Genomic DNA, 12,646 nt, shown 5'->3' on the forward strand with positions numbered 1-12,646 from the left:
ACTGCGCATAATAAACTCTAGTTTTGCTATGTGCAGAAACTCCAACCTCGGCTAGGAACTATTTTTCGTGGTCACTGAATGGAACTGTAAAATAAGGTAGGAATGCAGTGCACACTTGAAACTGGGTGGGATGGGAGGAAGGAATATAAACCAGACTGAAAGTGGAAGGTCATGACCAAGGGCTAAAATATCTTGAAATTGTTGCCAAAATTAATTGAATTTAGAACTCAATTTTATTTCTTGCTACGTGGTTCCATGGAATCCCCTTTCGTGAGATCTCATGAAGCTGATTATGTTCATGTTTGGCAGAATTGGGGTACGTTCATGCTTGGGGAATTATTGTTTTGTTATTGAGTGAAAGACAACAAGTGAATTATTAGTTAAAGTGCACAGTTTCAAAGTAACAAGGCAAGTATCTGTAGAGTTACAAGCAATATTGTGTGCCAAAACCATGAAAATGAGGTTGGTCAGGCCTTAGTTCTCTTTCTCATGAAAATCCTCCTAATTTCAAAATGTTGTAAGTTTGTATTTGTTGTAACTTCAGGTATTAGTGCTAGAGCACTAACATGTTACTAATGTGAGCAAGCTGTTTCAAATGCTGGCTATAATGACTTCAGCAATACAATGAAAAGACATGTTCCGTTTCTATGGCTTTTTGCATGGGGTCTAAAACATTTCAGTCCAACCAAATTAATTCTGTAAAATAATGTTTTTATTTGAAGGAACCTTAAAATTTTACAACATTAACATATCATATTATTGTACAAATATATTATGAGTATTTTGTATGTACATGATAGCCAAATCTCTGGCACTCAAGGCCTAGAAATCCTTGAATTTTAGTTATAATAATATTAAAAATCCTTTCTCGGTCATAAAATATTCCATTAATAAAACAAGACATTCCTTTAAAAACTCTCTTGGCAAACTGTTTGAATCATGAGTCTACTTTCTCAACTTTTCCAACAATTTTTCCTTCATACAATGGAAGCTTAGATTCATCATCTCGTACTTCTTCATAAACAACTTCACAGTCTCTGTCTTCTTCGTCTGTTTTCGTCTTGAAGAAGTATCTGAAAGAAATAATGCGTATTTGTTAACTACACAGAATAACAATATCATTTAAAAACAGTTCAAATATTATCATTATTATTATAACCACTGGGCTGATAAAAGGTCAGGGTACTAGTAACCCATAGATCCAACCCTGAAACAACCTCTGGGCTGATCTATAAAGTCACAGCACAGCTAACTCAAAGATCAAAGGCTGAAGCAACCTCTGAACTGATCTAAGTCAGGGCACAGCAACTCACAGATTGAACCCTGAAACAACCTCTAGGCTGATCTAAGTCAGGGCATGGCTAACTCCCACATGGCTAACTCAAATAACTAAAATTTAAAGAAACTCTTTAAATTAAAATTTAGTTTTTGTTTAGTATCATTTATTTTTGAATGCAGTACTTGCTATAGTGTGTTCAGCTGCTTCTTTATGAAAACATTAAAAACAAAGCCAAATATTACTTACGCTGAGCAACTTTCACAAAATAAATAAATATTTACTTTTGAAATTTTGGTTAAAAAACTAGAGAAAAATTATTATATTTATCAAAATATTACGAAATTCTATTGTTTTATAAATACCATTAAAAAAAACATCACATCTAAAATGGATGAATTTTTGTTCCAGTGTATTTTGATTTTACCAATAGACACATCTGATTGCCAATTGTGCAATTTTTTTCAAGAAAAAAAGATTAGGAAACGTATGCCAACTCTAAAGCTATAAAGACGATGACTGAAACAAACAGCTGAATAAACAACTAAGTCGTATGAGATACATTACAGTGGGGAAACTCAAACACCGAACACTTCAAATTTGTTTAGGCTATATTTTCTGAACTAATTCTACTGTTTCATATCCTTTTAAATAAAGCTAGGCATTGTGTTAAAAGACACTGAGCTGAGTGATCATAAAAAATCTTATTTTCAGTCTACTGGCTCAAGAGATGGTGTACTGTATATGCCTTTTTTAAAGGTGACAAAAAACTGAAAGTGTTTATAGTTTGAGTATCCTCACTGTGAATATGCATTAATTGAAAACAAACTTCTAAAAACTAAAATAGCCAAAGCAAATTGTTTCACGCATCAGATAGTGTGAATATAATTTAAAACTTTATTCTTTTGTGACAAAGCTAATGAAAGGTCTTCCCCCTAATATTATTTGTTTTCCAATTCTCACTTTTAAATAGCAGTACAACAGAAAGATTTCCTGACAGCCATATTAAAGAGAAAAACAAACAGACAATATACCATTTTCTCAAGGCTGTATTCCCATTTCAGATCATGTGTCATTCCCTAGAGTATCATTTCTTTGTTAACAGATTTGCATGAGAAAATACATGAATATGGATACAACTTGAACGAAGAATCTTATTCTAAAGAGAATGACACTTGGTCTGAAATGGGCAAAACATTTCGCCCAAGTGGATTTTATCTCCTTTGAGAAATACACTGTATTATATTTCTGTCCTTCAACATGGCTGCCAGCAAACCACTCTGTTATAAAACTTTATTAAAGATAAAAATAATAAAATCACATCAAATTAAAAAGCTCACCTGAATTCCCCTTTTCTCATGATCAATGTTTTAAATTGTCCTAGTGTAACATTCTTTCCTGGTAATGATGTCCGATATGCAATAGGTTCACCCCATAGCCAGTAAATAATTGTTGTTGAATTATGCTTTTCTTTCTTCCTTAATCCTGTGCCGATTCCACTGTCTGATCTACTTTTTGTGTCATTATTTATATTTGATGCAGAAGATGGAATAGATGAAAATGTCGAAGAAGCCTCACATGATTGGTGGGGTTTTAAGTCGTATGAGAGCAATGATTGAGCACAACTTGAACAGTCTGTTGAACTCGATTTGTCTTGGAACGAAGACATACTGTCGCTTGTGTTGTCAACACTAGCTCTTGACCTGAAAAAATAAAATAAAAAAATAAATGTTTGGAAAGAATATCAATCAAATCGTTATTTGATCACAAGTAAAGCATTTGAAGGTCATCTTTTAGATAACAATGTTAGTTGTTATGGATAAATTTGGTCATAATACGAAGCAATGTTTGATAATGTGTATTGCTGTATAAGTGCTTATAATAATATTGTTAAAATTGTTAAGATGAGAATATGTGGACCGCGTAGCACTTATGAAATACATGAAGATATAGAAATATAGATAAGTTGTAGTGCTTGGGAACGAGGTTACTCCGGGGGAAAGACCCCTGGAATTAAATTCGGAAAAATTAATTTCCGACCTAGCTGGGAATCGAACCCACGACCTTTGGAATTCTACTACCGATGCTCTACCAGCTGAGCTAGAGGTCAGACTAAGAGCAGGCCGGGGTGAAATAGATGTTAAAATTGTTAACAATGTTAATATCCTTAAAAATGTAAATAAAGCATTGTTGAACTTAAGGAATTAATGCTATATAAATCAATATTATAATTATATTATAATTATGACAGCTTACATTACAAGAACTGTGGTAATACTGAGTTGTTAAGTGGCTGGTATAGAGAAGTTGGAAACTTTATTAAGCTATATCTTAGTGTGAACCAGGTGATTTGGAATGCATCATTAGCAACATCAAAAATTTCCAAGTTTTTTATATTTTCTTTCATTGAAATGAGCTGAAAACCTGGAACTAGGAAATAGAGCTATGAACAAAATGTTTCCTGATTGATTCATTCTTTTGGGCTGAGAATATTCACCTGGAATATTTTCCCTTGGGCTTTGAAAACTGGCCACTCACTAGATCAAGGTTGTAATATACTACTAACCTGTGCTTTTGGCTATGTTTACTTCTTCTCTCTTGTTCTTTAGATTCCATTAACCTCCTCCGCACCTCGCCCAGCACCGTAGTAGCTTCAGGTTGAGGCAGAAGGGGCATGTTTGGATCTTGAGCGATAGGCTGGTTAGGTTGAAGCTGACTAGTGTAGTTTTCCCCTGTCCGACTTGATGACGATGATTGCCGACTACTCTTGGACTGGTGCCTCACTTTAGTGGTTTTCTCTCTTTGAAGTTCTTCTTCACCTGTTTCCATCCATTTCATAATCCGATGATGATTTACAGTCAGAAATGGAATGTTATTGTCAGAGGGAATAGTAACTTTTTTAGGGGGTTTATTGCATTCTCTATTCAAATGAGGGGCTTGTTCACATGATTTATCAGATTCCTGTCTGGAGGATTTTGAACCATGTTTACTTTTGCTTCGTTTGTGTGTACTGTCACTACTGCTGCTGTTCACGGCGCCTGATCCAGCAGTGGCATTAGCACTTGTACTTTTTGATGATGAATGATTAGATGTACTGATTGATGTTGTATCATCTTGGACAAGAAGAGGAGACATCATTGCCATTGTACTCAAGGGAATTCTATCCCGCCGTTCTTTGTTCTCAATGGCTTCTTGAAGGATTGATTTCTTGGAGTGGCCACTACTTGCACTCTCAACCTGGAGTTACAAAGAGAGAAATTTTAGATGTCTTTAACAAATAGTAAAGCTTTGATGGATAATAGGATGAATGGATTGAAGGATAAAAGCAAGGCTGGATGGAGGATTGAAAGGAAGGTTGGATGAATAAATGGGGGTTTGATAGATGGATGGATGGATAAATAGATGGATGGAAGGTTGGATGAGTAGGCAGGGGTTTGATAGATGGATGGATGGATGGAAGGAAGGTTCAAGGTTTGGATGAATGAATAGGTGGATAAATAGATGGATGGATGGATGAAGGTCTGAATGGATGGATGAACGAATATAAGGATGTATTAAAGGTTGGATGAATGGACATAATATCTTGACTTACATCTATTGAGTGTGACAGATTGATAGCTTCTCTCTCCTGAAGCTGTCTTTCAATGACAACTTTCTCAAGTTTCTGGTTTAAAATTCGAACAAATTCTTCTGGACTAAGGGGGTTTCTTGCTTCTTTGGGCATCCTGTGTGTTCTCTGTTGAAAGAGACGAAACAAAACAATAAGTATTGCCATGACAGCTGTCAAGAAGGTTGGTTGGTATGCTTGAAATATGTTACAGTGCGACGTGCAAAAGTATGACTGGCAATAATGATTGTATTCACACACTTTTATGCACAGGCTTTGGTACATTAAACTGATACACTTTGATGCAAAGATGAGAATATGTGGACCGCATGGCACTAATGAAATACATGAAGATATCAAAATATAGATAAGTTATAGTGCTTGGGAATGAGGTTATTCCGGGTGAAAGCCCTTGGAATTAAATTCGGAAAAATTAATTTCTGACCTCGCTGGGAATCGAACCCACGACCTTCGGAATTGTATTACCGATGCTCTACCAGCTGAGCTAGAGGTCAGACTGAGAGCAGGCTGGGGAGAAATAGATGTTAGGTAGCGGTAATTAACCTCGTTCCCAAGCACTGTAACTTATCTATATTTCTATATGATACACTTTGATGCAAAGCTGGCTGGTTTTACCATATAATTTGTGTAAAAGCTTGTTTAGCAGCAAAAACCCTGTGTATAATAGTATGCAAATATATGAAATATTGTCATACTTTTGTGTGGCGCATCGTATTTATTTATTAGAAGAATTTTTGTCCAAGGAAAAATCAAAATCTGGTAACTCAGATTCAGTTGACTCTGTTGAATAACTGAACTGGTTTTATTCTCTTACAGTTTAAAATGCCAATTTGCTAAAAAAAAATTAAAGCAAATATCTTCTTCAAAATCCCATCAATCTTATTACAAAGCTCAGACATATTTGAAAACAAGAAAATTCAAGATCTTATAAACGGAGTGTTCATACGTCAGTGAGACACAAACTGCTGATGCCTTGGTGTATTGCGTTACTTACTGGAACAAATGGAAAGCGTGACATCGGGTTGCTTGGATTTCTGCTCCGACGAGGGTGCCTTCGTCCTCCACTATGTCTAGAATGACCATCACTGGTACTGGAAAATATAATATATTGAAAACAATTATACTGCAAGTCGCTCTAGCAATAGTTTTACTATTCAACCCTGATAAAATGTTTAGCAATATTTAGCTCTTACACAGAAATAAATTCAAAAGTAATAAGATTTACAGTCTTTAAATAGTTTTAAGGGGAAAGTAATGCTTCATTCAGCAGTAGAGAACAATAGAGCAGATTTTAAAGAGGGTATTATATGAAGATCACAATGCAAAACAATTAAGATAAATCAAAAACGTCAAGTGGTTCTCAATAACAACAATTAAGTCTTGATAACATTTTTATTATTCACAGACCAAAAGCACAAAAACCATGATAATAGTTACACGGAACTTTAAAAAAAAATATAATGATGTATTGTACTTACTCGGTCGTCATTGATAATGTATCATCAGTAAGGGCATCGCTCGACATGCTTTGGCTCTCCACAGACTCTGTTATTGAAGCTAATGGTGCCGTTGGATAATAATATGGTGAGCTGGTGTCCTTTACAGGGTTATGGAGCAATTTTCTGTAGGAGAAATAGCAATAACATAAGATTCATATTATTTATTTACACTTATACGAAGTATTAAGAGGTCACTTTGCTCCTAAAATCACTATCAATACAACTCATTATCAAAGACAATATATATTTTCACATTGTAAGCATATCACACTGGCTAAGTGAGGAAACATGTGTTGTGGAAACATTGTTTCAATCTGGCACAAAAATATTAAATGTTTCTTCTGTACTACACGAACATATCTTTCTTGCTTCTCAGAAGCAAAATTTCTTGTGCGTTACAATGTTTCGCACATGGCTAAACCGGGAAGCATGAAGGAATTGCGAGGTTAACATGTTCCTGGAAACATGTTTGCTTGTATAGCCAGGGCTTATCTTAATCCATATTTTATTTGCTAAAAGAATCTAAAAATAGTGGAAAACTTGAAGCAAGAAATCAGTGACTTAAGAAAGTTTAGACGTATCACCTTTAAGATGATAATTCTTATGCTAGGGCATTGTAATCTAGAGTTCATTTGATGTTTCTTAGTAATTGAAAAAGCACTTGATATCAATTATCAAAAAGATAAAGAGTTTCTCAATTTATCACATCAATTTAATATGGACATTTGGAGATACTTTTTGGGTTCACATTCAATCAATTTGTGTTGATAACACATTGAAAACCACAATATCCATTCTATTAATAGATATCTGGTGCTCAAAGCTTAATTCATATTATACACATATATAGCAAGATTTTTTTTGTTTAGCAAAACTATTTAATAAATCTGTAGCAATTTATCAAGTTGAGATGTTTCAAAATTCTTTTTGACTAGAGGATAAGACTAAGGCTAAGGACAAGTAAGAATTAGATTCAAAGCCAGCACTGACTGCCCTCTGGAAAGTTCTAGCTTAATTTATTTTTGAAATGATGGAAAGTAATTAAGCAAGCGACTCCTCTATGACTGCCTACACATCTGAAAAAGATGACCTGGCTGTTATGGTAAATGAAAGCATGTGTGCTGGCAAAGGAGTTGAGCCGTAATGATTCGTGCCCTGTTTTGGTTTGTATTATACCCACGCGAAGACTTCATGTGCACTTTTGAAAAAGTATAGTATTAAAACTTAATTGCCATTGAAAATTGCTTAAATATTAAAAACTATAAAGATGGGCTTTGATAGTATGTTTGTACTTGTGTTCCACAGCTTGCTACACTGGGCCACCATTGTTAAGCTTTTCTCCTTGGGGCAAAATAAATCACGGTATGGGGTGAGTTCACCATGCCAGCCTTTCCTAATATTACTAACAGGTCTCTTACAGATACTCATACTCTGCACAAGTCACATTCACTTTCATAACCCATTAAAATACAGGATAGAGGGTCTCATGATTATATGCCTGTCAAGGGATAATTTACAAAAGCACTCGAAAAATCAAAGCAGACAAAGTGTTTGACCAGAGCGATTTGACCTCATGTTGCTGTGAGATTTGGTTTGTAGTTCAAGTAACAAGTTTCATTGATCAGTTCGACTCATAAAACACATGCAACCATGCATTACATTCTTCGGTAGTGATTTCCTCATTGAATGGATTTTAGATGGCTTACTCAGTAAATATTGACCTCTCAAGCCAATTAAAAAGTGAAACATACTCAAAAAAAATTGAGAACGAATACAATAAAAGCGTTTTAATATCGTTTGGTGAAATGAATCTCCCCTGGAGGTTAACTTCAATGCTAAACTATGAATTGTAGGATATGGAACAGTCAAGTGCTAAGCTAGAGTTTATTATGTTCAAACACTTGCTGGAATTTTATAGTAGCTCTGTTCAAGTAGGAATCATTTAGGTTCTATTATGGCTAAGTATTGGTCAAAGTATTGTGCTATCAGTGGAAACCATTTCAATGCAAAAAACAATTGAAATTGACACTAGAGTGAAATTAACATCTAAAGCAGTGGAATACTGCATCGGTGTATATTCTACGAAGTATTTCTGCGTGGAGAACAGCTATCACATCCAGATTACAGGCTTTCTACTTAGCTAAAGCAGCTCAGACATCGCATTTGCCGAAAGTCTTAGACATAACAGAGATTACGAACTTTCTTTCGCCTTGATTGAACTATTTAATCTTGAAAGGGTTACCGAAAAAACCCGCTATCAGATGGAATACCGACGAAAGGAATCTGATTTCTCCTTCCTACGGCTGCCCGGCACATAGATGCCGTTTTTTTTTATTTGGATGCTCATTTATCTCAACGACATTGGAGTTTTTGAATAAAGAAAGTGTTTCTGTGAGTAGGTACTTTGCTCTACGCGAGTGATCGAGAATAGCATAACAATACATTCACTTGAAGTGTGACAGTACAGTAGTTAGGGATTGTTATATCCATTGGGTCATACGAGAGAGCCAAGATTCTCATCCGAAATTCATACCATTCTATCAAAATAAAAAAACCCATGTACAGTACACTCGTTGGGAGAGCTACCTATTTCGCCTGTTAAATACTGATTAAAATAAGGCATGGGGAACAAGTCGCTAAGTTCAAAGGAATTTTAAGTTTGGCTCCAGAGGTAAAATCACGATCAAGCGTAGAGACATGGCTTGTCATTTCACGGTTTAACACAATTGACAAACTATCAATAATAAGCTTGCAGGAGTAGATTTCCCAATATGAGCTGTGTGAAAACGATGATATAAATACTATGTAATGATACGGCTAGAGCCAGTCATTGAGAGGTTTTCAACATCATACTGTTTACCATTGAAAACATACCCCACTATATCGAGTGACAACAGACCAGTGAACACACGGTTCTTAACTAAAACTATGATCTGTTTTTTCATAAAATCTTATTCGTAATCAAAAAATTATTGCAGACATCATAAAACTCACAAATCAAGTTAGGTTTTATGAAGTTACAAATCAAAGTCTTACCGTGCATTTTTTTCATCCGAGGTCGGGTCCGTACTAGTGTAGGTCAGTCCTGATAGTCCCTTGGTATTTTTACACTGTTGATCATATTCGAATTCTTCTATTTCTTCACCGAATCCCAATACTTTTTCCTCAGGTAAAGTAGGTAGATAGCCACCTTGAAACCTTCCACTATAAGGAGCTACCATCTCGTTGATAATTTTCGGTGATTCACAATGAGTTTCGGTAAACTCTTTGTAGAAACTTGAGCTTAGAAACGATTCATAGTATGTAGTTTTTAAATTCACCATAACTTCTGAGCATGCTTGTTCGAAAAGTAGAGGATCTGTGGGCTGGTCGCTTATATGTTCCGCAATTTTAGTCCTCGAAGATTCCTTGATCCCTAATAAGTCACAGGTATCTCGAGAAAATATGTATTTTTGAAAGATTGCTTTGGCCGTGGATCGCGTCTGAGGCGATGTAGGTACCATACCTCGAAAGTCATCACAAGTTCGGCAGAAATCTAGAAGAATGTCACGGTTAATTCTTCGTAAATACTGGTAAAAAACATACGATTCATCACAATCGCTTAACTTGTCTGTGAAACAAGTTCCCAGTCGTTCATGAAATGTCGGACTCGAAACAGCTTGTCCTTCGGGTTCAAACCCTAGCGGTGCTAACTTCTCTTCATCTGTCGCGAGAGAAGCTCCATGGCTTATCGGTAATTCCTTTGCAGTAGATCTTCGAGGTGTAAGTCGAGGACTTGGTGGCTCGTAGGAATCAGCTTTAAATTGACCAAGTCCTTCTTTCGAGCGATCGTTCTCGCTTGAATCTTCTCCCGTTGGCGGTGGCCGCGGCATGTTATACAAGCGGGCATTTGCAGACTCAATTTCACGTGTAGATGAGTGATCTAGTGTTCGAAAACTTCCCTGTGTGTTTGGAACACTGCTATCCTTCTCTCTCGGTTCCATGACAAGACGAGACGTACAAGGTTGGCCGGCATGTAGTATACTCTCCTAACCCCAAACCCGCTTGGCAGTAGATTCGGAGAATCTTTGCACTAGGAGAATAGTCGCAGAGATCAAAAGGAGCCGCTTAGGCCCAAAGCAAATACCATTCAAAGACACATATCAGAGTATTATGGTTCGATGAACTTACCTACATCTATAAAATCGATCCGCATTTATAACTTTTGAAGAGTGATAGAGATGAAATCGGTAAGGAGATCGAAGACAAATGATCAGACCTTACAGCCTGGAATAACTTCGAAACTTCTCAGCGTAGCTTTACATTTGTGCTGGGAATGTTATTGAGTTCGGCAAAGACTACAAAATCAACTTCAAAAGAAGCCGCTTTCAAGGCGGCGCTGTTCCGATCAATCCCTTTGGAGTATACGTCACAAGAGTGAAGAAAGCCGCGCCAATCAGAGCACTTGTAAACTGCCCCGGGTTGTAGCACGTGCTTGCTGGCAACTTTACACACGTTGAAGACCGCTTTAATTAACTGCAGCTGCTATAGCAGAGAGAGATTTCTTAGCCGTACTACGCTCCGAAAAAACATTCTTTTTCCGATAAGTCCACCGTTCTGACTCAAAAAAACAGATATTATTGCCTTTTTAAGTTCGTTATTTTGCAGATTGCCGCTTCTGGTTCGTGCTTTGTAAGGTTTTAGCGTCGGGAATCACCTTAACCACAAAACGTATTTAAGGGAGTCATTACCAATCTTAGATGAGGAAAGAGCGGAAAGTGCCAAAGAAGGTTGCTGTCAATCAATCGTGACAAGCGCTTCTCGGCGATTGTTTAGTTGGGATGAATTTGTTTGTAATTTGTAATCAGTTCTAGGTTCATAGCTTTCAAATTATTTTCCTTCGCTTTATTACCTTCGAATTGATGATTCTTCAAGCGACTTCACTTCTTATTAGCCTGTAGGAAAGCCGTGGCGAACTCTACACGCCGACGAGTTGGCTATAGCGGTGCTACAAAAGTTTCAAGCGCATTGATCTGGGCTAATGAATTTCTTTATTTGACGAATGCCGGTCGCAAAGAAAGCAGTTAACATGTTATTGGCTATATTAAGACCTAATAATTTTTCACTCCTTGCACTTTTTACGAAATAAGAGCGGTCCTCTTTTAGCTTCGAACAGACAATCTCGAACTGGTTTCAAATTGCTAGGAATATCGTGATGTAGGCCGCTTTTGCCTCAATAATTTTTTATCAATTGGCTTTAACACTCAAAAGAATTGATATTCATCGGCAAAACCGCAGTAAATAAATCAAGAAGATCCAAGTTAGAAATTCCTTTTTGGTACCACATTATTTCCAAAAAGTGAAACATCGAGCGGTCGCTGTTTGAAAGTTATTTTGAAAAGCATTTCGCAGTACCTAAAGTGCGGCCTCTTTTATCTGACATTAAGATTTTTGATGAGAAAAAGTGATGTTTTCTATCAACCCGCCGAACCTACTGGGTTTTGTTGATTTTCTCTTCAACTTTATAGACGTTTTCAAAGTGAAATCTAAATATTGACAACTTTAAAATCTCCCGTAGTTCGAGCGCTGTGGTTTTCGGCCACAAAGCCCGATAAACATTAAGTTTATCGTTTTATAATAACATTTAGAAACAGTCTTTGAGCTGCAATTTTTGAAAAAGAATTCTACAAGTCTTTTACAAAGTGAATAACTCAGTCAGAAATGACTTTAGAAAATAGTTAATTTTCATTTGAATATTGACTTCTTTAAAAGAAAATGAGTATGGATTATTTGACAAAGCGACAGTCGGTAGAGAACAGAAAAGCGAAAGATTTAAAAAAAAGCAAACTCCTGCGAAGTGATATGGACTGAAAAGGGATTTGGCGCCATCCGCTGCTTTCCATAAAAGCACAAGTTGCCGAAATCAGCCGCGGTTAAGACAAAAAAGAATCTAATAATGACGATCAGCGAAGGTGTTTGCCGCGTTGAATTACCTCGCTGGCCGTGTTTTGTTTGTCTTTTCGCAGCATTGAATTGGTTTTATCTCCGTCCAAGTCACGAGTCATTGGTACAAATTACTTGGACGAAAATTATAACTATCGCGAAAATTATAAATCTTGAATATGTAAATCAATGCGGCTTTTCCCTGAGATCCATTCAAGCTATAAAAAACTTATTGAATTTTTTGTTTTATTATTTCTTTTACTGATCGCTTGAACCGGAAACGTGTTCTCAGAAACCGGAAGTTACAAAACGATCTTACTT

General features: G+C 36.3%; 1 protein-coding gene and 1 non-coding gene across 2 annotated transcripts; both read right to left on the bottom strand.

Moving 5' to 3' along the window:
- Nucleotides 1-694: 694 nt before the first annotated feature.
- Nucleotides 695-10,757, bottom strand: LOC116299498 (axin-1). The gene is made up of 8 exons (XM_031708160.2): nt 10,574-10,757; nt 9,440-10,475; nt 6,383-6,526; nt 5,899-5,995; nt 4,869-5,012; nt 3,843-4,513; nt 2,617-2,979; nt 695-1,073 (listed from the first exon to the last, which is right to left on the bottom strand). Exons 2-8 carry the CDS (start codon nt 10,384-10,386, stop codon nt 938-940), a joined length of 2,502 nt encoding a protein of 833 aa, XP_031564020.2. The 5' UTR covers nt 10,387-10,475; nt 10,574-10,757; the 3' UTR covers nt 695-937.
- On the bottom strand, nt 5,324-5,398 carry Trnac-aca (transfer RNA cysteine (anticodon ACA)). The gene has a single exon. It is a non-coding gene; the product is annotated as a tRNA-Cys (tRNA).
- Nucleotides 10,758-12,646: the final 1,889 nt, after the last annotated feature.

The sequence above is a fragment of the Actinia tenebrosa genome, unplaced genomic scaffold, assembly GCF_029948245.1.
Source record: "Actinia tenebrosa isolate PJP-AT-01 unplaced genomic scaffold, QUT_ActTen_1.0 PGA_scaffold17__23_contigs__length_9995812, whole genome shotgun sequence".
NCBI lineage: Eukaryota > Metazoa > Cnidaria > Anthozoa > Actiniaria > Actiniidae > Actinia > Actinia tenebrosa.